This window comes from Pollachius pollachius (assembly GCF_949987615.1).
Source record: "Pollachius pollachius genome assembly, chromosome: 15".
NCBI lineage: Eukaryota > Metazoa > Chordata > Actinopteri > Gadiformes > Gadidae > Pollachius > Pollachius pollachius.
In genome coordinates, this window is record NC_136948.1 from 910,561 (window position 1) to 934,481 (window position 23,921).

General features: G+C 45.8%; 2 protein-coding genes across 2 annotated transcripts in view; one reads left to right on the plus strand and one right to left on the minus strand.

Annotated features, from left to right (window-relative positions):
- Positions 1–6,724: 6,724 nt before the first annotated feature.
- Positions 6,725–14,654, plus strand: pax9 (paired box 9). The gene is made up of 3 exons (XM_079752405.1): positions 6,725–6,875; positions 7,449–8,078; positions 14,072–14,654. Exons 1-3 carry the CDS (start codon positions 6,869–6,871, stop codon positions 14,245–14,247), a joined length of 813 nt encoding a protein of 270 aa, XP_079608531.1. The 5' UTR covers positions 6,725–6,868; the 3' UTR covers positions 14,248–14,654.
- Positions 14,655–19,571: 4,917 nt separating this feature from the next.
- The window catches only part of slc25a21 (solute carrier family 25 member 21), a 16,252-nt gene continuing 11,902 nt past the window's right edge, over positions 19,572–23,921 (minus strand). The window contains exons 4-6 of the mRNA XM_079752196.1: positions 23,738–23,919; positions 21,972–22,024; positions 19,572–20,356 (exon numbers count right to left, since the gene is read on the minus strand). Coding sequence (XP_079608322.1) covers positions 20,295–20,356; positions 21,972–22,024; positions 23,738–23,919 — 297 coding nt within the window. The 3' untranslated portion in view covers positions 19,572–20,294. The remainder of the gene's footprint in view (positions 20,357–21,971; positions 22,025–23,737; positions 23,920–23,921) is intronic.

Genomic DNA, 23,921 nt, shown 5'->3' on the forward strand with positions numbered 1-23,921 from the left:
GAATTATGCAGCCGCTTGGTCAACAGAGGCTCTGACTTCAGTGTTATTTGGTCCTGTCGCACATACAAGTAACGTGAAAACAGGACCCATTTAAGTAGCGCACAGAGCAAGGTTCACGCATTTTCTAATGGATTATGGGAATTACATATATCCGGCCAAAATACATTTTGTTGACTAGCACAGTTCAAATATATTTTATAGTCCATTCCACCGAGTCTCGGTGTGTCTTTGAAATCCAACCCATTTAGACGTAGGCCATATTCAAGCATCTGTCTGTACACCCACCTCAATGACGGGCCTTACCTTGGGACTCGCGTCGACGCTGCAGATGATTGAGCGCGGCCGTGGCCCCCTGCGGTGCGGTGTCCGTCCAGCAACAGGGCTCAGGTGAACGTTCCACTGAGGCATTCGAGGAGGGGGCTACACTAGGCTACACTAGGCCTATAGTTGATGTGATTATTCCCATAGGCGAAGCGTGTGGGCCTCTTCGATTCAGTGTAGTGGTTAAGATCAGGAATTGTATTTTGTGGAAGTGGTTTTGTTTTGTTTTACATTTGGCCGGGTCCGAGCTTAATGGGTCGGTGTGGTATATCAGCAAAGCATCACTACCGGTACAGACCGTAGGCTATTTACCGGTTTACACATCTGAGTAAATCACAGCCTGTCACACCGAGAAGAGAAACGGGAGGCCTGCATTTGAAATAGGGCCCAGTGCTGTCATCTTGATTGGAATACTTCACTTGCAAAGGATTGACACAGCAGTATAGGCATGTCTCGAGGCAGTTCTGCATTGTATTCCTATAGTGTTGTTCCTCGGCGAGTCGAAACATATTGGCGTGACAAAAGAATGAGTAGGCTGCGTGTTGGTTTGGCTCCTCCTACGTCAGAATCAGAATCAATAAGCAAACCAAGTCATGGATCAGCTCAAAGGCACAACAGAGCTAAACATGTAGCCTATTGTTAATAAGCTCATAACTATTTTCAATATTATTCATATCAAGTTAAAATTAAGATGCCATCCACAGCTCAATTGGCATATAACGCCCCCCAAACCACTCCGTAAATGCAATTATTCAGTTAACTGATGAACATCTACTAGCTCAATGCTGCAATGTTTATTTATATTGTTATCGTTTGCTTCTCGTGGGCTTGAACCAAGCAGTGTGTGCATGAACAAGGACGCATAAACCAACTGGATGTCAGCTAAAGGCCTTAAAGTACCACCAGGCTTTGATGTGTGCAGGCCTATGTGTTTAATTACATTAGCCGGCCCGCCACGTCCAATAAAAGCGAGACGGAATGCAGGCCTAATGATATCATATTCATGGTTAGGTAGGGCCTTGCTGGAATGTGCAGAGGTCATTTTCAGTCCCTTGTGCTTGTACATATATGTGGTCGTTCAATAGTGGAAGAGTCAGTCCGTTGCCCACATCACGACAACCCATGCCTTTAGTGCGGTCTTCTCCTGTCTGTCTCTCAGACCACAACACCGATGACGGAGATTGCACTTTTGATGCATGTCACTGCAGGGTCGCAGTCTGACTGGACAGAGACTGCTCCAAATTAGAGCGGAACGCAATATTTAATCCTAATGGAGCCCAGGTGCCAGACGAACACATGTCAGAGTGATGGATGCTAAAATGTGTCGTAAATATTGTGACTTTTTGTCCCCTGCCCACGAGAACCCAAGCCCCGGGCCCTGAAACACGACTACATACGTCGTTAACCTGCGTTCGTCCTCATTAAGGCCCCACTAAAGTTACTGGGCCGCTCAACCTCGGAGAAGTGCTAAACTATAAAAAGGAATTTAATGGTGTCACTGCTCCTCTCACAATATAGCTCAAAGTCATCAATTCTGGTTCTAAGGGGGCTCGGGGCGTAGCATCGAGGGCACGTCTAGGGAATCCAGAATCCTCCTCTCGTTTCAGGGTTAAGACCATCAGGGGCTTCGAACCGCCACACTGCGCTACACTAAAACAAAAGGCTCCATACAGGCCAGTCGTTTAGCGGAGGAGTCACATGTTCGAAGCCCTTCGGTAGACCGACATGGAGCTGGCCGAAACCATTGGCAGGGGTCCCGCTGTCCGACCTCCCGCGGTCGGTCAGGCTGCGTGATGATGTGGAGGACGGGGGAGAGACGCGGAGACCACAGAGGGAGTCAGCGCGGCTGGGTTACCGACGGTTAAAATGTCTATTACATGTGTTTTGATGTTAAGGACGATTGATGCAACGCAGTGGATATTATCGATTTGTCGAATACATTTTTTCTCAGATGGGTCTGATTATACTTCATTATAACCCTTTTACAAAACCAAAACAAATTGAGTGCTGTGAATTTACTCAAGGATTTTCCTGCAATATGTGTTGGCCTAGCTGGATGACGATAATAATAATATTAATTATTATTATTATTATTATTATTATTATTATTATTATTATGATTATTGTTCTTATTATTATATCAGCACCGATGATTGAACAGGGCCGACTAAATGGGCCATTTGGAATAAACAAATGTACGCTGTCCGATGGAAATATCGGCAATGATGTCACTTTATATATGATATAACATTAAAAAGCCTAATTCTTTTCGCTGAAAATGACTTTTTGTCACGTTGACGATTGTAGTTGACCTAGTCTCCTCAGTTTCCGCCATGGACCCAGTCGGTGAGGGGAACCACCAAAGACATGGTGATGCAACACTTTGTCTACAAGGGTATGCCGGTTGATCTTACGCCAATAGTCTAATGGTCAAGCCTTTAAAGATAAGTGAGGCTAATTATATTGCCCGAAATCTGAAACATGGCCTGTATGTAAATATGCACGATTTTCCCCCCATAAAACATAGCCTTTGGTAATGGATGGCTCAAGTCCACTAATCACCAGTAATCAAATTTTACATTATTATCAACAAAGACCCAATTAGGCCTTGTACTTACATTAAGTTATACCAAGATAATCACCACGGTTAATACGACTGATTAAAGAATATTTCGTAGTTCAAAACCTAAATGTGCCATAAATTGCTCTGCCATGTAGGCCTACGATGTCGCATACATTCTGGTTCAAACTCGATGTCTAAGCACCCATTGTCATCGTGGATTTGGATCCGATTCGTTTGATTACCGAAACACCCTCAAAGGCAATAAACAGCATTTGGGTGGTTGCGGAACAAGTTGGATTTAGATTAGACTAATTGTAGCCTAACCTTTTTTGTAGATTCGCCATTATTCTCAATAGTTTCATCAAATTGCCATTTCTACTGATGAAGAATTAATTTTAAGATTTAATATTGGTAATATTTTAAAAGATAAAATGTAATGAACAGGTGAACAGACCTAAAGCTAAAAAGGCCGAATTGATGATCGAATGCATCTGAAATAAGTAGGCATGGCTTTAAATTCAATAGTAATACAAATAACACTTAATACTATTATACTATATACTACTAATACTAAAACGAATGATAATGATAATGATAATGATACTGATACCAATACTCCAATAAATAAAATACTTAATTATAATATTAAAAATAATACGCTACTCTGGGATGACCGCAGAATATGGGCCTGTATATTGTTGGACATGAAGTGCGATTTATTTAATATAAATATTTACATATATTAACAAATAAGACAATGAAAAAACATGCTATCTTAAATATCCCACGATATTCCCACGAAATATTTCTGGCTGATGCCACGACGATCAGATAATTGACAAATATTTGTTGAACATCTTGAATAAATTAGATCCGTTTTATGTTAGATATGGGGTAAGGACAACCCCATATCTTACATAAAACGGATCTACATCAGGCGTCATTTTCATAACGTATGGCGAGCCAGCGGTGTGACCTTGTTACCGTGGTCCTCAGTTGGCCTCGGTCATTTTTTATTAGACCGCCTCAGCCTATAGAGCCTATTATATACTGTCCGTCCCCGTGCGATCCTCCTGGACGCGTGCAGCTGCAGTTTGCTCAGACTTTCCACCATGTCACTCATCGTCTGTTCTCGGGAACCTCCATTAGCAGTGCAGCATGTCTTGACATAGCTCCTGGTTAATTGAGATGTAGAAGAATCGGGTTGGCTTGGCATTTAAATGCACTTCAATGTTGACGCATTGCCCCACGCATTAATCCGTTTATGGCTTCTGTCGGCTGGTGCCATTTCTCAATAGGTTGGTATTAGAGCCGAGGAAACTATTTATTATTTTAGTTTTTCTTTCTTCGTGATCTTCACAAAAAAACGTTGAGGTTGGAAGTTATGAGACTAGGCTATTACACAGCTATCCATCATTAATTTACTCTATTCCTTTATTGTTTCAATTATTTTACAAATGGTGGTTTAATCCTTTAGGCTACATATGATATTATATGATTTAGGCCCGTCTACATATTTATCATGAAATAATATATCATTTATAAATACCACATTGTGACACTGTTATTATTATTTCTAATATATACATATATATTATATGCTGGTATATAGGCCTAAAGGCCATTACAAAGCACTTAGCAAACAAATGGAATGGCGAAAAGAGAGCCCACTTTGAGTCAAGTTCAGGGCGAGACTAATGACCAGGCCGTTAGATTAAGTAACGTGCGTTTCCGTTGTTGTGCGTCAATCGTCACAACATCGACGAATCCTAAGTGGCAGTGTGAACAATTCATTCGACACGGACATTTTTAGTCAGTGAACTATGCAGGCTTTTGCATGACAAGCATATCGTCTTCGGCGGCCATGCGTGCAGACTTTCGTCATTCGGACATGAACCGATGGTCCCGAGCGGAATGTCTCAGATGGGCTAATATATTACTAACGTAATCATCATTTATAATAATAAAATAATGAATTGGATGTGTTTCTGTATGACATAAAGGTCTCTAAATGGACAACAGTATAGGCTACATGTTATACCGGCCTACTGAACATGATTGAACACAAAAAACAAATGTGCAGCAATGTGTGGCAATAATTAACAGGCCTATGTGGCTTATTGTCTATATTTTCATATTTAAATTAAATGATAGTCAAATACCGAATTAGTAAATAATACTTTTACTAATATTATATGTTCAACCCACGCCAAATGGCCATTTAATCTAGAAAACGTACAGGGCATACATAAAGGCTGTGCGTGATGGGGCGGTGAGATAGCGCGCGCTGTACGGTTGTTCCCATGCGCGCGTCCCATTCCGCCGAGCGCTCAATGACCAGCTGTCAACAAAAAGGGCACATTTAACAGAAATGCTCTGAACTGAATGGATTTAAATGTTTAGGGGTCGAGAGGATCTTGCGGTTTTGGAAGGGGTCTCTGAACCTAGAAATGACCTTTTGTTGTTATTACAGCCCCCGGAAGCAACCGCAATAGAAACAAATTGAGCAGGTTTCCCTAATGGTAAACATTATCCTCGACGCATTAGCGGCATGGGCACAACGGGCCGAGGAACTCACCTCCCAGACCTATAGGAACACCCGGAGAGCCGTGGACTGATATTCTGTGAAAAATCCCAATGTTTACCGTTGCTTCTGAGGGCAGCTTTGATGCCGTCAATATACTTTCCATTCGCCTTGACGATGAGTTATTTCGGCTGAACTTGCATGGTACGTGGCTGGAAGATGTAGGCTTACGTGGTCTATTATTTAGGAAAGTTTTAGGCCTATAGGTTATAAGGTCCCCTTGCTTGTCTGGAAACCACTACAAGACCATATATTGAGCAAACAACTGGAAGAATGAAGAGATGGAATTCATTGTTATTTGACGTTAAAAAAAACGGGTACAAGAACAAATTGATGGGTGGGCACAAACAGCTAGAACACGTTTAGACGAGCTGCATAGATCATTGATATCCATTGCGTTATGGTGGCATTTGGATTGTCCAGTGAAATGTGTTCATTGCAAATCATCCTGCTATGGTTAGTGCCCTAATGCCGACCAGGGAAGGAACGGTAAAGAAAAAAGTAAACAAGATGTAACAACTTTTAAATGGAAATATTGTCTGTGCGTAATGTATTAGGCCCAATGTATGTCTGTAACTAATAAGGATGTTATTTTTTTATTTTTAGGAAGACGTAGGCATACCTGCGAGATATCCCTGCAGAATAACATGATAACATTTATTTTAAAGCTAGTCGTGGATGTCCTCTGGTAGTGTAGTTGTAGGCCTATGCATGTGTTACTAGACATTCATTCGTGTGACTGATAGATTATCCAAAGTATAAATGCATTTTAATAAAAATGCTATTCATGCCCGATTCATGACCTAGACAAAGTCCATTCAATTGACTAAAAACAAAAAGGAGCGTTAGATCTTTATTGAGGACTCTCCGTTGTCGAATACCTGATCTAGAGAACGGTCTCGATACCGCCTTATACTACTTACCAGCTCTGCGATGGAACACATGGACTTCATGGCGTTAGCAGCGCTTCGGTCCTGGAGGAAGGGGGGCTGTGTGTGTGTGTGTGTGTGTGTGTGTGGGGCGGGGGGGTAGTGGGGGGGGGGGGGGGGGGGGGGGGGGGGGGGGGGGGGGTTGTCCGGGTCCGGCACATGTCACGTCAACGTTTTCGACCAATCGGGAGGCGGATCGGTTTAGCCGCGACATGCCATTGGCGCAGAGCGTCTAACAGAAGTGAAACGTGTTACAAGTCCAGCCCACGTTTTCCCTAGATTGAAATGTAAGCCTGTCTCCCCGACAGCCAGGAAACACATCTCGATTTGTCCCTCTTGCTCATTATCGGAGCCGTGGCGCACGAAAGGATTTCCTTGACATCATTTCGGACACTCGCGACCCTGGACTCGGAGGCATACCCACACGGGAGGTGCAATCCGGACACCACCTTCATCATCTGTGGACACAACATGATGGGTGAGTCGGAGTGGAAAGTTGGGTTTTCGAAGATGGAAGGGGGCGGCCGACCTTTCGCCGAAAAGGGAAAAAAAACTTTCGCGTTTTCTGATGTTATTGAGTGGAAGTCCTTGCTGGAGTTGTGTAAGAAAGGACCAATAACCCGCACTAAAATGGTTTAAATTATACTAAAATGTCCGCACATTCTTTGCGTTTATCATCAACTTTATCCCACAAAAACAAACAATTATTTTGTTCTCATCCAACACGAATCATATTATTTGGGATTTGCCCATTAATTGACATGACTACAGAACAATCGTTTTCAAGAACGTTTTTAAGTGCATGTATTTTTTAAATAATTGAACATTATTGCATTATTTCTGCCTCATCGCCATTCTCACGATCCATGCTACTACACAAATAAAATAAATACAATTGGGCAGGTCATTAAGGCACACGCACGGCACTTGAATAATTTTAAATAATTGTGCATTGATTTGATTAAAATCTATTAAAAAGCCAGGCTTTTAAAGGCGATTAGGAAGCTCCCCATTTAACTCTACTAACGCTTTGTTTGCTTTATGGTGCCAGAACCGGCCTTCGGAGAGGTGAACCAACTCGGGGGAGTGTTCGTCAACGGCAGGCCGCTGCCCAACGCCATCCGCCTCCGGATCGTGGAGCTGGCTCAACTGGGAATCCGGCCGTGCGACATCAGCCGACAGCTCCGCGTCTCGCACGGCTGCGTCAGCAAGATCCTGGCCCGCTACAACGAGACGGGATCCATACTGCCGGGGGCAATCGGGGGCAGCAAGCCGAGGGTCACCACCCCCACGGTGGTCAAGCACATACGGACATACAAGCAGAGAGACCCCGGGATTTTTGCCTGGGAGATTCGGGACAGGTTACTCGCAGACGGGGTGTGCGACAAGTTCAACCTGCCCTCCGTGAGCTCCATCAGTCGGATCCTGCGCAACAAGATCGGAAATCTGTCCCAACAGAACCAGTACGAGTCCAGTAAGCAGGGGCATCCTCCACCGCAGCCGACGTTACCCTACAACCACTTATACTCTTACCCGACCTCCATCGGGGCCACAGGCACCAAGGTGCCCGCCCCCCAGGGCATGCCGGCCCTGCCTGGACACATGGCTATGCACAGGATTTGGCCCTCGTCGCACTCCGTTACAGATATTCTTGGGATACGGTCAATTACAGAACAGCAAAGTAAGAGTTACTCTTTTGATTGAGTCAATTCAATCCCTTTTTTATTAAACGTTTAAAACATTGTTCAATTATTCCCTTTCAAACATTAGAAGGCCGCTATAATTATTGGCGTTTGTGTGTGTGTGTGTGTGTGTGTGTGTGTGTGTGTGTGTGTGTGTGTGTGTGTGTGTGTGTGTGTGCGTTTCTGTGTGTGTGTGTGTGTGTGTGTGTGTGTGTGTGTGTGTGTGTGTGTGTGTGTGTGTGTGTGTGTGTGTGTGTGTGTGTGTGTGTGCGTGTGTGTATACATATAAAGAGAGCTCATACTGACAGTATCCCGATCAGCTCATAGACACAACATGCCACACGAGCCCACACGTCCCTTACGGGCGGTGGCTGCGGAACTGGGCGTCCGCTTGTTTTGGTGGGCCTTGTTTTGGTGGGCCTTGTTTTGGTGGGCCTTGTTTTATTCTGTTTCCTTCGAGCGCCTCAGAGTGTGTATGGCCCAGGTCTGTCGGTGCATATGAACTGAGGAAAAGGGCTGAGCTTTGATGTAGGGTAACACATGCCGGACCTTTTCGACATGCCCCTTCGAGACATTTTGTTCACGACTGCGTTGTGTCAGGCATCGGCCCGTGAGGCCCTACCGCAGCCAGCCTTTCATGGAGCATCCGGCCGCCCTCTGACTTCGCCCGCTCAACTCATGCGTTCGAATTCTGATTTCGAACGCATGAGTTCATTCTGACCGTCAAACCTCGGTCACGCACGCGTGTTAACATGTTAACTCGCGTTCAATAATGCCCCCCAGGTTTGCTTTGAAAACAGCGAAACAGGAGCTGCCGTGACTCTGCGCGCCCAGCGGGCCTCCGTGTTGTGAGGGTGATTTTCTGTGACCATGTTGGCTCGCGCCGCGAAGGAAGGGCTGTCAGTCGGCGGGCCCTCGCGACTGTCAGGACGAGGCTGTCCTCGCGCTGTGCAACTCGCCCCGCGAGGATCTCAATACTCAGGGGGGGCGCGCGGCCATTCAATACAAACTAAATCTTCAACAACATGTCCGAATGGGAGTCTGAGGCCACACAGTCACACAGTAACACACAGTAACGCACTGTCAGTAACACACTGTCAGTAACACAAAATAACACACAGTGCTACTGTGTTGTTGTTCTACTGCCTGGGGGTCACTGAGGGTCAAACTCTAACCCTAGGACGTCCTTATTGACCAGTGCTAATACATAGCTTAAAGACCAAAACAGACAAGTAGTCTATAATAAATATATATTATATGAGAGCTTATAGGCCTACGTGACAAACGATGGTTCTGTTAGGACTATATTACTATCACTATATTGATGTCGTTATTTGCGTTTGGACTTTTTTTCTCAAATGAAGACAAGCTCACACACACTTACCCGAACCCAGGCCTATATTACTAAACCCAGGCCGATATTACTAAACCCAGGCCTATATTACTAAACCCAGACCTATATTACTAAACCCAGACCTATTTTACTAAACCCAGGCCTATATTACTAAACCCAGGCCAATATTACTAAACCCAGGCCTATATTACTAAACCCAGGCCGATATTACTAAATCCGGGCCTATATTACTAAACCCAGGTCTGTATTAGTGAAGGTCGACCGGGCTAAACCACCGTGTGTGTTCACTGCTACGCATCCAAAGGAAAGTCCACAAAGTCGGCCTATGAAACATGGCGGTATCATGTTCACCATCGGTGGGCTGGATTCTCCTAACGGACGTGGATAATATCATATAATAATACAATATAATAATAGAATATAGTAATGTAATAACATAATATAAAAATATAATATAAAAATAGTATCTTCATCAGGCCCAAAGGGGGGACGCTTGAACAGGTCTAATCCGTCCTCCACAGGAAGGCGTTTGGCGGGAGTATGTTCTCGGCCATGACGCGAGCGCGTCGTCTTGCTGCATTCCGTCACGAGCTTCACCTTCATCAGCAGCCACGAGACGCACGCCGCGAGCACGGGGTCGCTCCTCGCGCACTATTGATTTCCGTTCTTCTTGTGTGGGGTGTTTAGGCCGGAGACGAATTACTATTCTCTCATAGCATACTCTGATCGTGTTCAGGTCTCCATAATCCACCCTCTGATTTAAATCTCTTCTGGTCTCGGATCCCCCCCCCCCCCTAGTGACAGGCCATATTTTCTAACCGCCAAACTAAATAATAGAATGCACCGCCAAACTAAAGACTAGAAGACTAGAAGAGGATAATAATAATAATTATAATAATAATAATAATAATAATAATAATAATAATAATAATAATAATAATAATAATAATAAGGGGGTCACTGTCCAGCTGCGAGCTCTGAACTGGTCGACGGCGCGGATCAACCGTGTTTAGGACCTGACGCAAAGTACAGGTCACAGAGTCTCATTATGTACGACCCATGTCTCGAGGAATATAACCCCACGATAAGTTCTACACCGCGACTAGGAGCCTCCTGTAATAATACCAACTAATTACTGATAGTGAATTGGCATGGATTACTTTTTATTAGCGATTTCCCGTTGCTTCTAGTTGTCGTCGAGTTGGTGCTTTGGTTTTCCTGTCTTATATTTTACGCGTTTGCCTATGGTCCTAAATTATGGGTGGGACTATGTGGGACCCTTTCCCAAACAATGTCGTTTTTCTCATGGAAAACTATATAACGATACAATTTATTTATTTATCTACAAATGTAATCCCCAACATGTCTTCGCCTTGCCCCATTACAATTGCTCAAATAATAAAGCGCAAAACACGCAGCTTCTCTAGAGCCACATTGTGTGCCAAATACCGCAGTATTTTCCATCAAAACTCTAAACGACCCACGTTTGAATCGTAGAACTGTATGATAGCAATTCAAAGCCACAATTAAAGTTCGGCTGAATACCTACTAATTATATAATTTGCTTGGGGTTTGGTTTGAATTGCAGGGGTCAGTGTCTCAGGACACCGGCCGGCAGAGAGCAGTAAACGGTCCATCTCCAGTTTGTTTTGCCGTTGTTGTCTTTTTCTGGAATCAATTCCATTTATTCTATCTTTTTGCGAGCATAGACATATCGACCTCCGCCACACCGAGGTTAAACCAGCACCCATGACGGGCGCTGTATACTCCTAATCCGGCAATGATATGTTTGGTTTGGCTACGGTTAATTAAAGTCGACAAACAGATGCGTGGAGAATTGGCATATTTAGACGTTTATTTTTCGCCAGTCCTGATAACAAAAGCATACTTAAAAACAAAATTATTTTTCATTTTTCTACAATTTTATTTTTTACTTGTAAAAAAATGTATGATAAGAAATGGCTTATAATAAGTGTTCGCCTGGCCTTGTGGTTGGCAAATGTTAGTAGTAAGGGACGAAGTTGTCGTATAAACCGTATTCGGGGTCAAATCTCTGTCTGTGACCCGGTGTTTGATGCATGAAACGAAACTACACATGCACGAAAAATTTCAACGGAGTGCGTCTGTTAGATATCTCAAAGAAAACCCGAGCTGTCAGTGGTTCACCAGACCATAAATATAGATGCATATAGTGATGTGTACATGGAATAAATACGACTACCAACTACGCCCTGTTGCACAAACAACATGTAGGCCTGCGTTGAAACAAGTCTCTTTCTTATGTGTTTATAGATAAGCCAAGCCCCATTCATCTTCCACATCAAATGGGTCACACCATGCATGCATGTGCGTGTGTGAGTGAAGGATTGAGGCTGTATAGAGATACCTAGGTCGGAATAACATAAACCCGCATGTATTGTCATTGTGTAATGTGCTGCATTCCAGTCAACATTTTAAGTCCCGAGCAAGTAGCGCTAGACCTCCGCTGCTGCCGCACCGGTTCCAATCACAGCCCAGCTCCCTGGTCATATCTCGCCCTAGGTTCGCAAGTCACAATATGTGAGGTAGTTATTTCGTAATGCGGTGACGCGGTCTCCATTTCATAAATCAATTCACCGGGGCTTAGAAAAATAGATGATTTAATTTCGAAAAACAAAGACCGCATTTTTGGAGTGCGTCCATCAAGTATACCTCAGAGGCAATGGGAATCATGCATCGTCTTTATTTGGAAGAGAAAGGATGAATTATGTGTTGATTTAAGGTCGAGGCACGCACACGTTGTGTGACTTAGCCAACACAAATAGAGGCGCTGCAAAGGCGGGTCGACTGTAACGATAAGAAGGTGGTGATCGATTTAATGAAAAATAATGAATTGATCATTTATACACTATGGGCAACCGTCAATTTTGATTTGGCTAATTGACAGATTGGTGGAAATTCGCATTGGCATATTTCAATTTTTTTTGTGTATTTCTTTGGTTGCAAAAATATTTCCCTTTGACTTATTTTTTTCAACATAGATTTCAAACTGACCGACAACCGTATAATTTGGGAAACGCATCATTTAGGAATTTCCTGACACGAAAGAAACCAATTCGCATAAAATATGATATAGGCCTAGAACTATATATGCATGGAAAAAACACAAATAAATCGATTCAACCGATTTGCTGTCATATTTTTAGAAAGCAACAGGCTTACGAAAGTTAGTTTTCCCAAACAATTTTAAATGCAAAAAAGCAAAATGAACTACACGTCAAAATATGTTCCGGTTAATTTTAAAGCAATATTTCTGTTAAAATATTTAAATTTACTAAGGGAAGCATATCGGTTAGTGCAATTATAAACAAATGAAAAAATACAAAATACAAAAACAGTCCTATTTTATAAAGAAGCCATCTGGCTAAGTGCCTACCCACAAACACAAAAAAACAAAATGCCAATGAAACAAAGCTATCTTTGAAATCATTCTTATTTCCAGTCGAAAAACCCTGAAGTATAAAGTATCTGTCATGCTGCTGATTATTCTGAGAGGATAATCCTGGACAAGATCAGGATGGCCTCAGAGTCGGTGACTCCAGACCACCCAGGGAAATCCTGTGGAAATGGTTCTCAGTGACGTCTGTACATTCAGCTGCGTTCTGCTGAGGTCCATCGGACCAGGAGAACCTGCACCCGTCTGCTCTCGGTCATTTCTCCCTCCTTCCTGCCCTTCACTCTCAATCTTACATGGCATCCATATTGAGAGAGAGAGAGAGAGAGAGAGAGAGGTGGAGGGAGGAAGGGGGAGAGAGAGAGAGAGAGAGAGAGACAGAGAGACAGAGAGAGAGAGAGAGAGGTGGAGGGAGGAAGGGAGAGAGAGAGAGACGTAGAGAGAGAGAGAGAGAGAGAGACAGAGAGAGAGAGAGAGACAGAGAGACAGAGAGAGTGAGAGAGGTGGAGGGAGGAAGGGGGAGAGAGAGACGTAAAGAGAGAGAGAGAGAGAGAGAGAAAGAGAGAGAGACGTAGAGAGAGAGAGAGAGACGTAGAGAGAGAGAGAGAGAGGGAGAGATTAACAAAGTAGTGAGAGGAAAAAATAGCTTTCCATGTGGCCCAATGGCAGCTGCTGTTGTGCTTCTATCCAATTCATTCGTGTGATTAAAGGATTGTGATTGAAATAATGCACTGGAAATGCAATTGAAAAAAAAAAGGAGAATTCAGTCTCTGTTGGTCCTCTGCTGTCACTCCCAGCTGGGTTCCACCTCTCCCTCCCGGAGGCGTCCTCTCCCTGCCTCTCCATCTCCCTGATTGCCCCTTGCCTTTGAGCTCTGCTGCCATGTTGTCTGTAGCCGGTGTTGTCCTAGCTTAAACCCAACCCCCCCCCCCATTGTGGAAGACTCCGACTCTGTAATACATCCCCAAAATGGATGGACACTTAAGGCTTAAACTGCAGTAAAGGTTCCTTCGAGGAAACTCGCGCCTAGTTGAATCTACATTCGTATTGTTATTATATTGTCTTTCCCCCCCCCCCCCCCCCCCCACATGTGATGCTCCGTAAACTCACCGCTTCTCTCTTCTGGTCACACATCCACCTCTTTTCCCCCTCCATCTCTCTCTCTCCCCCTCTCCCCTCCCTCCCCCTCTCCCCTCCCTCCCCAGACGCTGAGTGGATCGCCCACAGTGAGCAGCTCTGCCATAGCGCCCAGCACCCGTCCCTGCCCCCCTCCCACCCCAGTGTGGCGCTCCACGGGGTTCAGCGGCACCATGTGGGCCTCTGTGACCGGAGCCACCTGGCTGCCAGCCAATGGCAGTGCTCCATCTCCCCGCAGCTGTGACAACGCCTCCCCGCCGGCCTCCTAGAGCAGGCCGGCCGCCTCGCCTCCCCCCGCCCCACCCAGCCGTCGCCCCCCGCCCCGGTAACATCCCCCCCCCTCCCTGGATGGACGGCCTCCTCCAGAAGCAGCAGCTGGGTGCCGCCCCCGTCTCCAAACACCGATGAAGACTCTGGCCGAGGGCGGGGAGGGGGGGCACAGGACACCTTATGGAGGGGCCGAACACCTCCGTACACCCGGCCCCCCGGTCGGGAGGCGTCGGGAGGAGGGAGGACACCTCCGGTCTTCAGGCACCGGGCTATAAACTCCGGGAGAGGCGACGGGGCGGTTTCTGGAGGACTGAATCCGGGCGTGCGATGATGACGACGTTCTGCGTCCGTCTCCAGCGCTCCTCCTGGTCGCAGCGCCGCCCTGGGGAATGTCTGGGGGGGGGGGGGGGGGGGTACGGGGCGATGTGTACGGCCATTAATGAGCAGCCAGGGAGCGTTTGGTGTAAGTGCTTCAGGGGGCCTATCAGTTGCTTTTGTTTTGATTCATTTTTGTATGTTTCTATTTTGTGGACGTTTTTTGATAAAAGTAAAAAGTCTTACTGAGCAGTTTTTACCAGTTCTCTAAAATTGTAGCCTATGCAAGCAGCTTCTCAGAGAAGTGAACACTATGTTTCTTTATTTATTAGACTAAAGGTACGTTGAACCAAGTGCAATTTGCCTCCCAGACAGTACCGAAAAATCTCCATGCACCCTCAGAGAAAATAAATAAATTGGCATTGGTCTTCTTTTGGAGACTACAACATGAACTGTACAGTTCCAAATGTTGCACAATGAAACTGAATGTAATTAATTAAATTGTTTGGTTGTAAATTGATCGTTCCCTACTTAAAGCGTTTTTTGTCTGTGGAATTCATTCAATACACATGCTCTCTTTTCTCTTAACACGTGCAAATCTACACCAATAACAGTGAGGCACCGTGCTTCCGGATTCATCCAGAATACCGAGCGGCGCGTTCATTGTCCCAATCATCTCTGGGCTATCGGTTACCCTTCCTCCTCGGGTATCGCGTTCCCGGAACTAGCGGAGGAATTAGCATTGAGGATAGACCACTGGAGGCTGGTCGGTTGGAGCGCGGCGTTGCGATATAAACGGCCAGCGAAGGGCCGAGCCACGCGCCACGACTCACTAGGAGAATAAATCACTGCCACTTCAGAAACGGACGTAGCCTACTTGACCTCTGACCTGCTGGGCTGGGATTAAACCATTCCATGCATCCGTCACAGATCTTCTTACCTCATTACAGTTTTATCATAGTCTTTTTTCAGAGTTTACTTTTCTAAACTAGACAACCCTCCGTACTTCACTACGGGCTGTATTGAAGCGTTTTGGGTACCTTTATAAAATGTCTACATCTTAAATATAAATGAAAACCGAGCTTCAGTAATGATGCGGTGCTAAAGTCGCTGCTTGAAGAGGACACCACAGCAGACAAATGGCAGCACAGAGACGCACCGGAGACATATTTGTGTGCCAGGTTTATGCAGCTGGCCATAGTCAAATGAGCCACGCTAATTCTGCATTCAAAATTACACATGTACGTCTCAACCGACCGCTTCCATCTAAGTCTCAGCCGACCGCTCCAAAGCCCATCAACCCTTTGAGATTCACCGAGCAGTCACTTTCTTTTTTTCCCTCCAACGGGACCGTATAGATCTTGTTTACGCTGTACTGTATATAACCGGTTTAAACTGGATCATACACATAGATTTTGTTTACACGGGGACCACATTAATCCTGTTTACACTAAAGGATAAAAAGCACAGAATCCATTTGATGAATGGGCCCCTGCTTGCAGAAAGTTACCAAATGAGCCACAGCAAGCTGCAGTGACAGATACTTTGATTAAGTCTGGCAAGGCCTCTTGCGAAGCTCTTCGGAGTATTTACTCCTAGGACGAAATGTAGGTCCCTTTGTTAAGCTTAATAAAACCTTGCACTACGTAGCCTCACCCACAGGCCACGGCCATAGGGGGTGGGTGTCTGGTGGCCCCCACCCACACACACACCTCCCACCCGCCTCCACCCTCATGGTCCTCTCCTAGCGCCTGCTCCCGCGCGGCAGGGAGAACACTCTGCGCCGGGCGGCAGTGTAAACAGCCTTCCGGAGCAGGGGCTGATTTGACTTGGAAAGCAGTCTCCCCCGCGCGCAGTGGTCACGGACCGTTGCTCGGGGATTGTGGTGTTTCTTTGACCGTACGTGAACCACATCGCTGTAACCTGGCCTCAGCTCGGTCCTCGGCCCTATTAGCCAGCCCCCCCCGCCCCCCGCCCCAGAACATCCATCACACGTAATGATAGTTATAACAAAATCTCAGTCGTAAAAGGACTTTAGGGCGAGATTGGCGTGAAAATGTTTTCCGCCGCCGTCCTCCGACGGCTCCACAGCTTTTGCTTTCAACTTCACGACGCGGCAGAAGTTCAGCGGGCGAGTGCAGCTCTAACCCATTTCCCCGCGACGCAGGGTGTTAAACTCGCCTGCTTTTAATTGATACCAGCATTAAGAGAAAAGTCAACGACAGAAAAAGAAGAAAAACAACACAAGCAGACAAGCCGGCAGAGAGAAGTGGTGTGTCGACGTTTCCCTCTCCAATGGGGGCTCTTCTAGTGCAATGTGAGTCCTCTTTATGAAGCTAAGGTCTATAGACCTGCCTCTAAAACCGGGGGCCGCATGTGTTCAGCGTTAGACATGTTGAGTCTGACTGCAGTGTCATGTGGTTATCTTTAGATCTCACAGAGCAATCGCTAATTATTTTCCAGAGTAGAATAGGGCAAGGGTGCGCAATGCCACCATTCGATTTGTGCTAGGCTTCATCAAAACATAATTACACATGTTTGCAATTCAAAAATATTATATATCTGTTAACACGATATATTTTCTATTTAACTAATGACCCATAGAGTTTTGCTTTTCTCCAAACTTGTGAAATGAGAGGCCCATCCGAAAATTGCAGTGCGAAAAATCTAAATAATTGTGTGGAAGTGTTTATTTAATGAAAACATGCGTTTATATTAGGCTATATGTAACAAATTACGTTGTTTTTTTTGAGTAAAATTTGATTTGGAAAATAATGGCTTTACGTACAATTAATCGTATTCCTAAAATACAGCTTTCACCTCTCAAACATACACACACACACACACACACACACACACACACACTTAAAACCTCCTAAAAAAAAAGAGATTCAACGTTTGTAAATTGGGTTTCCTGGTTTCCTTTGTGTATTTCCCCGTCACGAGTTCAAAGGCAGAAACGCCAAAAAGAAACATGACATTGACATTTCCATGTTAAAAAATCTCCTAATTATTCCCTGATTCTCGGGACTGAAAGGATAAGGCTCATTCAGCTCAGACTGAACGCCTGTCAAAGATTTGAACAATTCATGTCAAACGCTGAGCTGATCCCGGGATGTGAGATTAAAGCGGTTATATACGGGACAGGGAGTGAAGAAAAACGACGGAAACACAGAGCTAGCTGTAAAGATTTATGCCCAGCACCAGTATGGGAATGCCAGGTAAAGACAGGGGGGGGGGGGGCGGGGACGGTTGCAGAGAGCATCAAGAGTAAGACACACTGCACAAGTTACGAGTTGTCAAGCAGAGCCGGCCCACGCCATGGCGGAGCAAAGGCAGGTCGGGACGGCGGCTCTTACTCCTGTGTCGGCGCAGCACGGGTATTTGAGGTGTGAAGACAATCCTGCAACCCAAACTGTAATTATGTTATAATAACAGTTTGGTTATGAACTGTTAGTATAATAGTTTAGGTGTGAAACAGTCTCTCCACACACATCGTTTAACCCCATTGAGGACAGGCCGTCTGTCCACGTCCCATTGAACGTACGCGCATTGCTAGCTAGTTAGCGCGTGTCTACGAATCACACCGCAGGCTGTTCTGGGACCTTGTACGAAGCATTTACATTTTTTTATTAAATCAATAAATAGTTAATAGATAATAGAAATGATAAAAACAATTTTGAAACACCTCTTTTTACGTAATTGTACATCAAAATGGCACCAGGAATTCTCCTGCGATGACCCCCATATCCAGCCCAGGCGGCCCCACAGGGGCCCTGACCCTCGAGTTGGGGACTGCCCGGGGCCTGAGCTCTACCCGTCCGGGGCCACGGGGCCGCGGGTCTCTCAGCGCCGGCCCCTCGGGCTGCGAGACGGCAGCAGCACCTTCCTCTCCGGCAAACGGCGACTCCCACACCCAAGAGCTCCATCCCATAACAGAACTCCCTCACCTCCAGTCAACCAGGAACTAGCACGGCGAGAGCTAGCACGGCGAGAGCAACAATGTTCGCCGAAAATTTAAAAAAACGTCCAGAGCACTAAGGTTTTACGTCGGAATATAATGTCGTAATTTAATATTGGACGGCCGGGACGAATTCTTTGGAATGACTTGGAACGACGTGAGGAACGAGGGTGACTGCGTTGTCTTGCTTTATTTGTTTTAACTTAGTTTAAGTCGACAGGATATATATATTTTAAAATGTTTTACTTTAAATGACAGACGGTTTGGTTATTTCTGTGACCCTCCACCCAGAGGGTAGCAGGTGTGTGTTTGTATGGTGAGGGTTGGGCGGGGTATTTGTGTAACAGATAGATCAGCGCTGCTGTGAGGTCAACTCTTTTGTTTTTCAGTTACATTTGAATGTCTTGGGTTTGTTTTTGTTAGCTTGGACTTAGCGGACACACTGACTTCCCTCCGCGTCTGGTCCTAGAGAGAGAGAGAGAGAGAGAGAGAGAGAGAGAGAGAGAGAGAGAGCGGGGGGGAGAGAGGGAGGGGGGGGAGAGAGCGAGAGAGAGAGAGAGAGAGAGAGAGAGGGGGGGGAGAGAGGGGGGAGAGAGAGAGGGAGAGGTGGGGGAGAGAGTTCATGCATACAGGCTTTTGGGTTGACTACTTTCTACTTCTGGGTTCTAATGAGTGAAAAGAGCATTGGAACAGGAAGACAGAGGGAGGCAGTCAAATACGTAGCGCTGGGTCAGGTATACATTTATACAATGGATCTCAGGATTAGTAGGAAATATAAAGACAAAGAGCGCAATGCAAATGTATGAATCAGTGTGTACACACACACACACACACACACAATCACTCATTCACAGAAAAACACACACACAAACAAACAAGGCATTTATACAAAAAATATTCTGCACATCCATTTCCAGAGTAAGAAAGCTTTATTTTCTTTTGCCAGCACAGATAGTTGGTTTCTGATTGAATATTCTGCTCTGTTCAATGCCAGGAGCCCCATTAAAACTGTGGCTCCGGGGGTTGAATATAACTAGGTGATGCAAGCAAACAAGGGACACAGACAGGTGAATAAGCTGTAGGAGATTCCTTACAGCATTACCATTACAAAAAAAATCTATAATGTTAATTATGAAATTCAAGCAAACTGTAGCATTAAATATCAATTTTCTTTATTTTCTTTATGAAATTCAAAGAGTAGGACTGAATATAAGCAAAATGACCATGATTTATTCAAAAATATACAATTCAGATTAAATTCAACAATCATCATCTATTTGGTGACTCATTTGTTATTAGTTATGTCTGTTAGTAAACTGTATTCTGTAAAGGTCGATCCTGTCCCGTCATTCAAAGACATGAGTGGGCAGATCGATCCCCGTCACACTGTCGTTAAGCCAGGGACGAATATAAACATATCCTTCTAGAAAATACTAATGATTTCACAAAAACACAAACACACAATACAAAACTGAGACCCAGACCTGAAATCCTCATTGTGCATAGAAACCGATGAAGCACATGATGTTGCATGAAAACAACAACAACAACTCCAACAAAGAGAGAGACGCGGGGCTCAGGGGAGGGGCCCAGCCATGGTCTTTGGTCGTGTTGACGCTGTCGGGGTGTTTGGAGGCGGAGGGGACGGCATCAGGCGCTCTGGGGGGCCTTTCAGTTGCTGTCAGGGGGGCTTGAAGGCTGAATTGACTGCATAAGGCACTCTGGGGGGGGGGGTCCCTGTGGGTCTACCAGTTCTCCTGGAGCCACCCAGACACATACTCATACACCAGCAGCATCACGGCTCCACCTGCAAACAACCGTCACAATCACAGAACAACGATTCATTCAATCATTGATTGTCTGTACACACACACACGCACAAATGCACCCACACACACGCAAACACACACACACGCGCGCGCGCACCAATGCACCAATGCACCCACGCACACATACTCACACTCGCACAACGTGTGTGTCTTTTATGTTGTGCTAATGTGTGCAGAAGGTGATTCTGCTTTAGGGTGATTTGTGCCAATGTGCCGTTTGGTGCGTCGTGCTGAATACTGGGCTTATTTTACCCTACATTGAGCAGTGACTGTAAGGCACGCACACACACACACACACACACACACACACACACACACACAGACACACGCATACACTCACACACACACACACACACACACATGCACGCACATACACACACACACACACACACACACACCCATACACACGCACAAACACACTAGAATACACACACAAACAGACACACGCACACACACACACAAACACACGAACCAACGCACCCGCGCACACATACACAAACACAAACATAGTGAAACGACGTGTGTGTTTTTTATGTTGTGCTAGTGTGTGATGTGAGATACACGCTCGGTCGGTCGGCTAAATATGTTCACGGCTGCACTTAAAGGACCTTTGAATCTCCAGCAGCTCAAGTCAAATAGGGGAATTTTCATATTTATATATATTTATTTTTAATAAACAAATCGCTTTTATAATTATTTAAAATACTCTGAAAAAAACAATAGTAAATATTTTAGTATACTAAATTTTATATTATACCTTTTGTATAATTCAAATACATTTTTTTATTATAATTTTATTTTTCAAGGTTTTCCTATCGGAGGCATTTCTAGGACACCACTGAGTAGAAAATAAATAATTTAAGTTTTATTGACTTAACTGAGTTTTCAGATTCTCATTTAAACCAACCTAGATTCCCAGAATCCCCGAGACCGATCTGAAGCGGCTGGGTTACCCCCAGCATGTTGACTCTTACATACCTGCCTGTCTTTTCTGTCAACAGACTATAAAATGAGAAGAATTAATAACTCCATTCGGCTTTCACACATAGAGCGACCGAAGGACATGCTTGAGATTTAATTTCACGCCACGCAGAACAAAGATAGCCTGTGAATACCCACCCTGATCCCATTGAAGAAAAAACACTAAAAAGCCAAAGCGGAACAAAGATAATGCAAGCAGTGTGTTATTATGTGCTTATGCTTTCAGACGCCCTGCCTGGGCTAATTACCCTTCTGGAAATGCCGTAGTAATGATATTATGTAGCCGTGTTTCAAAACCAATCGTCCAAATAACCTCAAAGAGAAATCAATTACTACCGACATTCTAAAAAGCGCTGCCGTAAAATATCCTGCTTCGGAAACCGCCGTTTATTTAAGCGTTTAAAAGCTGCTAAACTCTTTCCGATCAATCATTTACCTTACATTTACTTTTCTCCTGGATGATAATTTTCCCCCTTACCAAAACGGGTGCAATGTCAAGGGTATTTTCACAAATAATTAGTTCCCAGTTCTCTAAATATATCTATAGATCTATAGATATAGATCTATAGATATTGTATGTCTGCTAAGGAGGAAAGCATGTGCAGTACTAACCTGGTCCAAGCCTCATTATCTTGGGGACTAATCCCTTGTAGAGAGCCAGGTACCTGCGAAAAGAGGGAAGGCGGACACGATGTTAATGTACAGAAGATAAATGTGTGTGTGTGTGTGCGTTGGGGTTGTGTGTGTGTGCTTGGGGGTTGGGCTGTATGCATCAAATATGGGAAGTTCTTGATTGCATCGTGAGTTTATTTGTTTTACTCTTTCCTACATTTCTGCCCTGCATATTTAAGTGTGTATCTTTGTTGTTCTTTATCGCGATCGTTTTGTCTGCATCGTATCATTCTCTGCACAAATGTGTAAAACTGTAAGTATTTGCTAATTTGAATGGATGTATTTGTACGTGTCTATGTAATTCCATTTCTGAATGTGTATGTGTATGAGTATTTGTGTGTGTGTGTATGTGTGTGTGTGTGGGTGAATGCTTGTGGTTGTGGGTGTTCATCTGTGTGTGTGTGTGTGTGTGGGTGAATGCATGTGGTTGTGGGTGTTCATCTGTGTGTGTGTTTGTGTGTGTGTCTGTGTGTGAGTGTGTGTGAGTGTCCGAGTGTGTTTGTGTCTGTGTGTGAGTGTGTGGGACTGTGTGTGTATGAGTGTGTGTGAGTGTGTGTGTGTGTGTGTGTGTGTGTGTCTGTGTGTGAGTGTGTGTGAGTGTGTGGGACTGTGTGTGTATGAGTGTGTGTGAGTGTGTGTGAGTGTCCAAGTGTGTGTGTGTGTGTGTGTGTGTGTGTGTGTGTGTGTGTGTGTGTGTGTGTGTGTGTGTGTGTGTGTGTGTGTGTGTGCAGGCGCAGCGTGCCTGGCTGCCCGCCCCCGCTCCACTACAGACTAACGACATCGGGCCCTTAATGTGTTCAAGGTGATCGGGGGTCCGACTGCTGGGTGCCCTGTGCCCCCGCCCCCTGCCTCCCCCCGCTGCTGAGGCCGTTAATAAGCTCAGCCCACTTCCTCCCGGCCCCCGTCTGATTGGATTGACCCCGCCGAGCGCCACGCAGCTCGTTAGGGCCGCTTAACGAGGGCTCCCATAGGGACCACTAATTAGCCCGGACTGGGACGCGTTAGGAGCGGGCGTGCCGGCAGGGTGCCCAGGGAGCACCCTGCCGGCACCCTGGAAGGCGGTGGCCCCAGGAGACACTAACGACCAGCCCGTCAGCGGCCCCTGTTCGGCATGGCTGCCCGTGAGGGCGGGGGCCCTTGGTGGGGGGGTCATTACCAGCTCAGTCCAGCCCCGTCCGGACAGTCACACCACCGCCCGCAGCGTCCAGCAGGAGGACAGGCTGACAGGCCTGGGGGGGGGCACGGGGGGTCTGACGGGCCGTATGCTCATAAGTCACTCGATGATAATATACGAATGAAGAGGGCGTTTTATGACGCCATTAATCAGACCTGTACGCTGGTGTGAGATTGTGCGTCTCGCTCCCTGTAGGGTTGGGTTAAAAGAAGACCCCCCCCCCCGCCCCAAAAAAAACGTGCCGGTTGTTAATCTCGTCTCCGTGCAGGTAGCTAAGTATCAAAACCCAAACACTAAAACAAAACGAATGTCCCCTGAAGGTAATCGCCACCGTCCCGGCCGGTCGACCGGCCCCCAGCGGCCGCGTCGCGTGCTGAAACAAGACGCGCTTCCGCCGCATTTAAAGAGGATCCAGCTCACTGAACGATTCATTCATTAAACCGAAAGAACCCAAGAGCTCTCCTCCGCCACTGGCTGAGGGAGAGCCCCCCTCCCCCTTCCATTCGGGGGGGGGCGGGGGGGGAACACCTACCCCTCCTCCCTGTACACCAGGCCCATGGTCTGGAAGCAGGTGCGATACTTGATCTCCCCAGGTACGGGCTGGGGCCCTTGGATCCGGCTCTTGGCCACATCAAACGGAATGTTGACGCAGGACGAGATGGTCCCGGACGTCAGGCCGATGGCGAACTTCCTCAGGAACTCCAGGGTGGGATCCT

Excerpts from the sequence above, each read along its gene's own strand:
- pax9 (XM_079752405.1), top strand. Across the intron at positions 8,079-14,071 it reads GTCAATTACAGAACAGCAAA|ACGCTGAGTGGATCGCCCAC; the intron begins GTAAGAGTTACT and ends CTCCCTCCCCAG.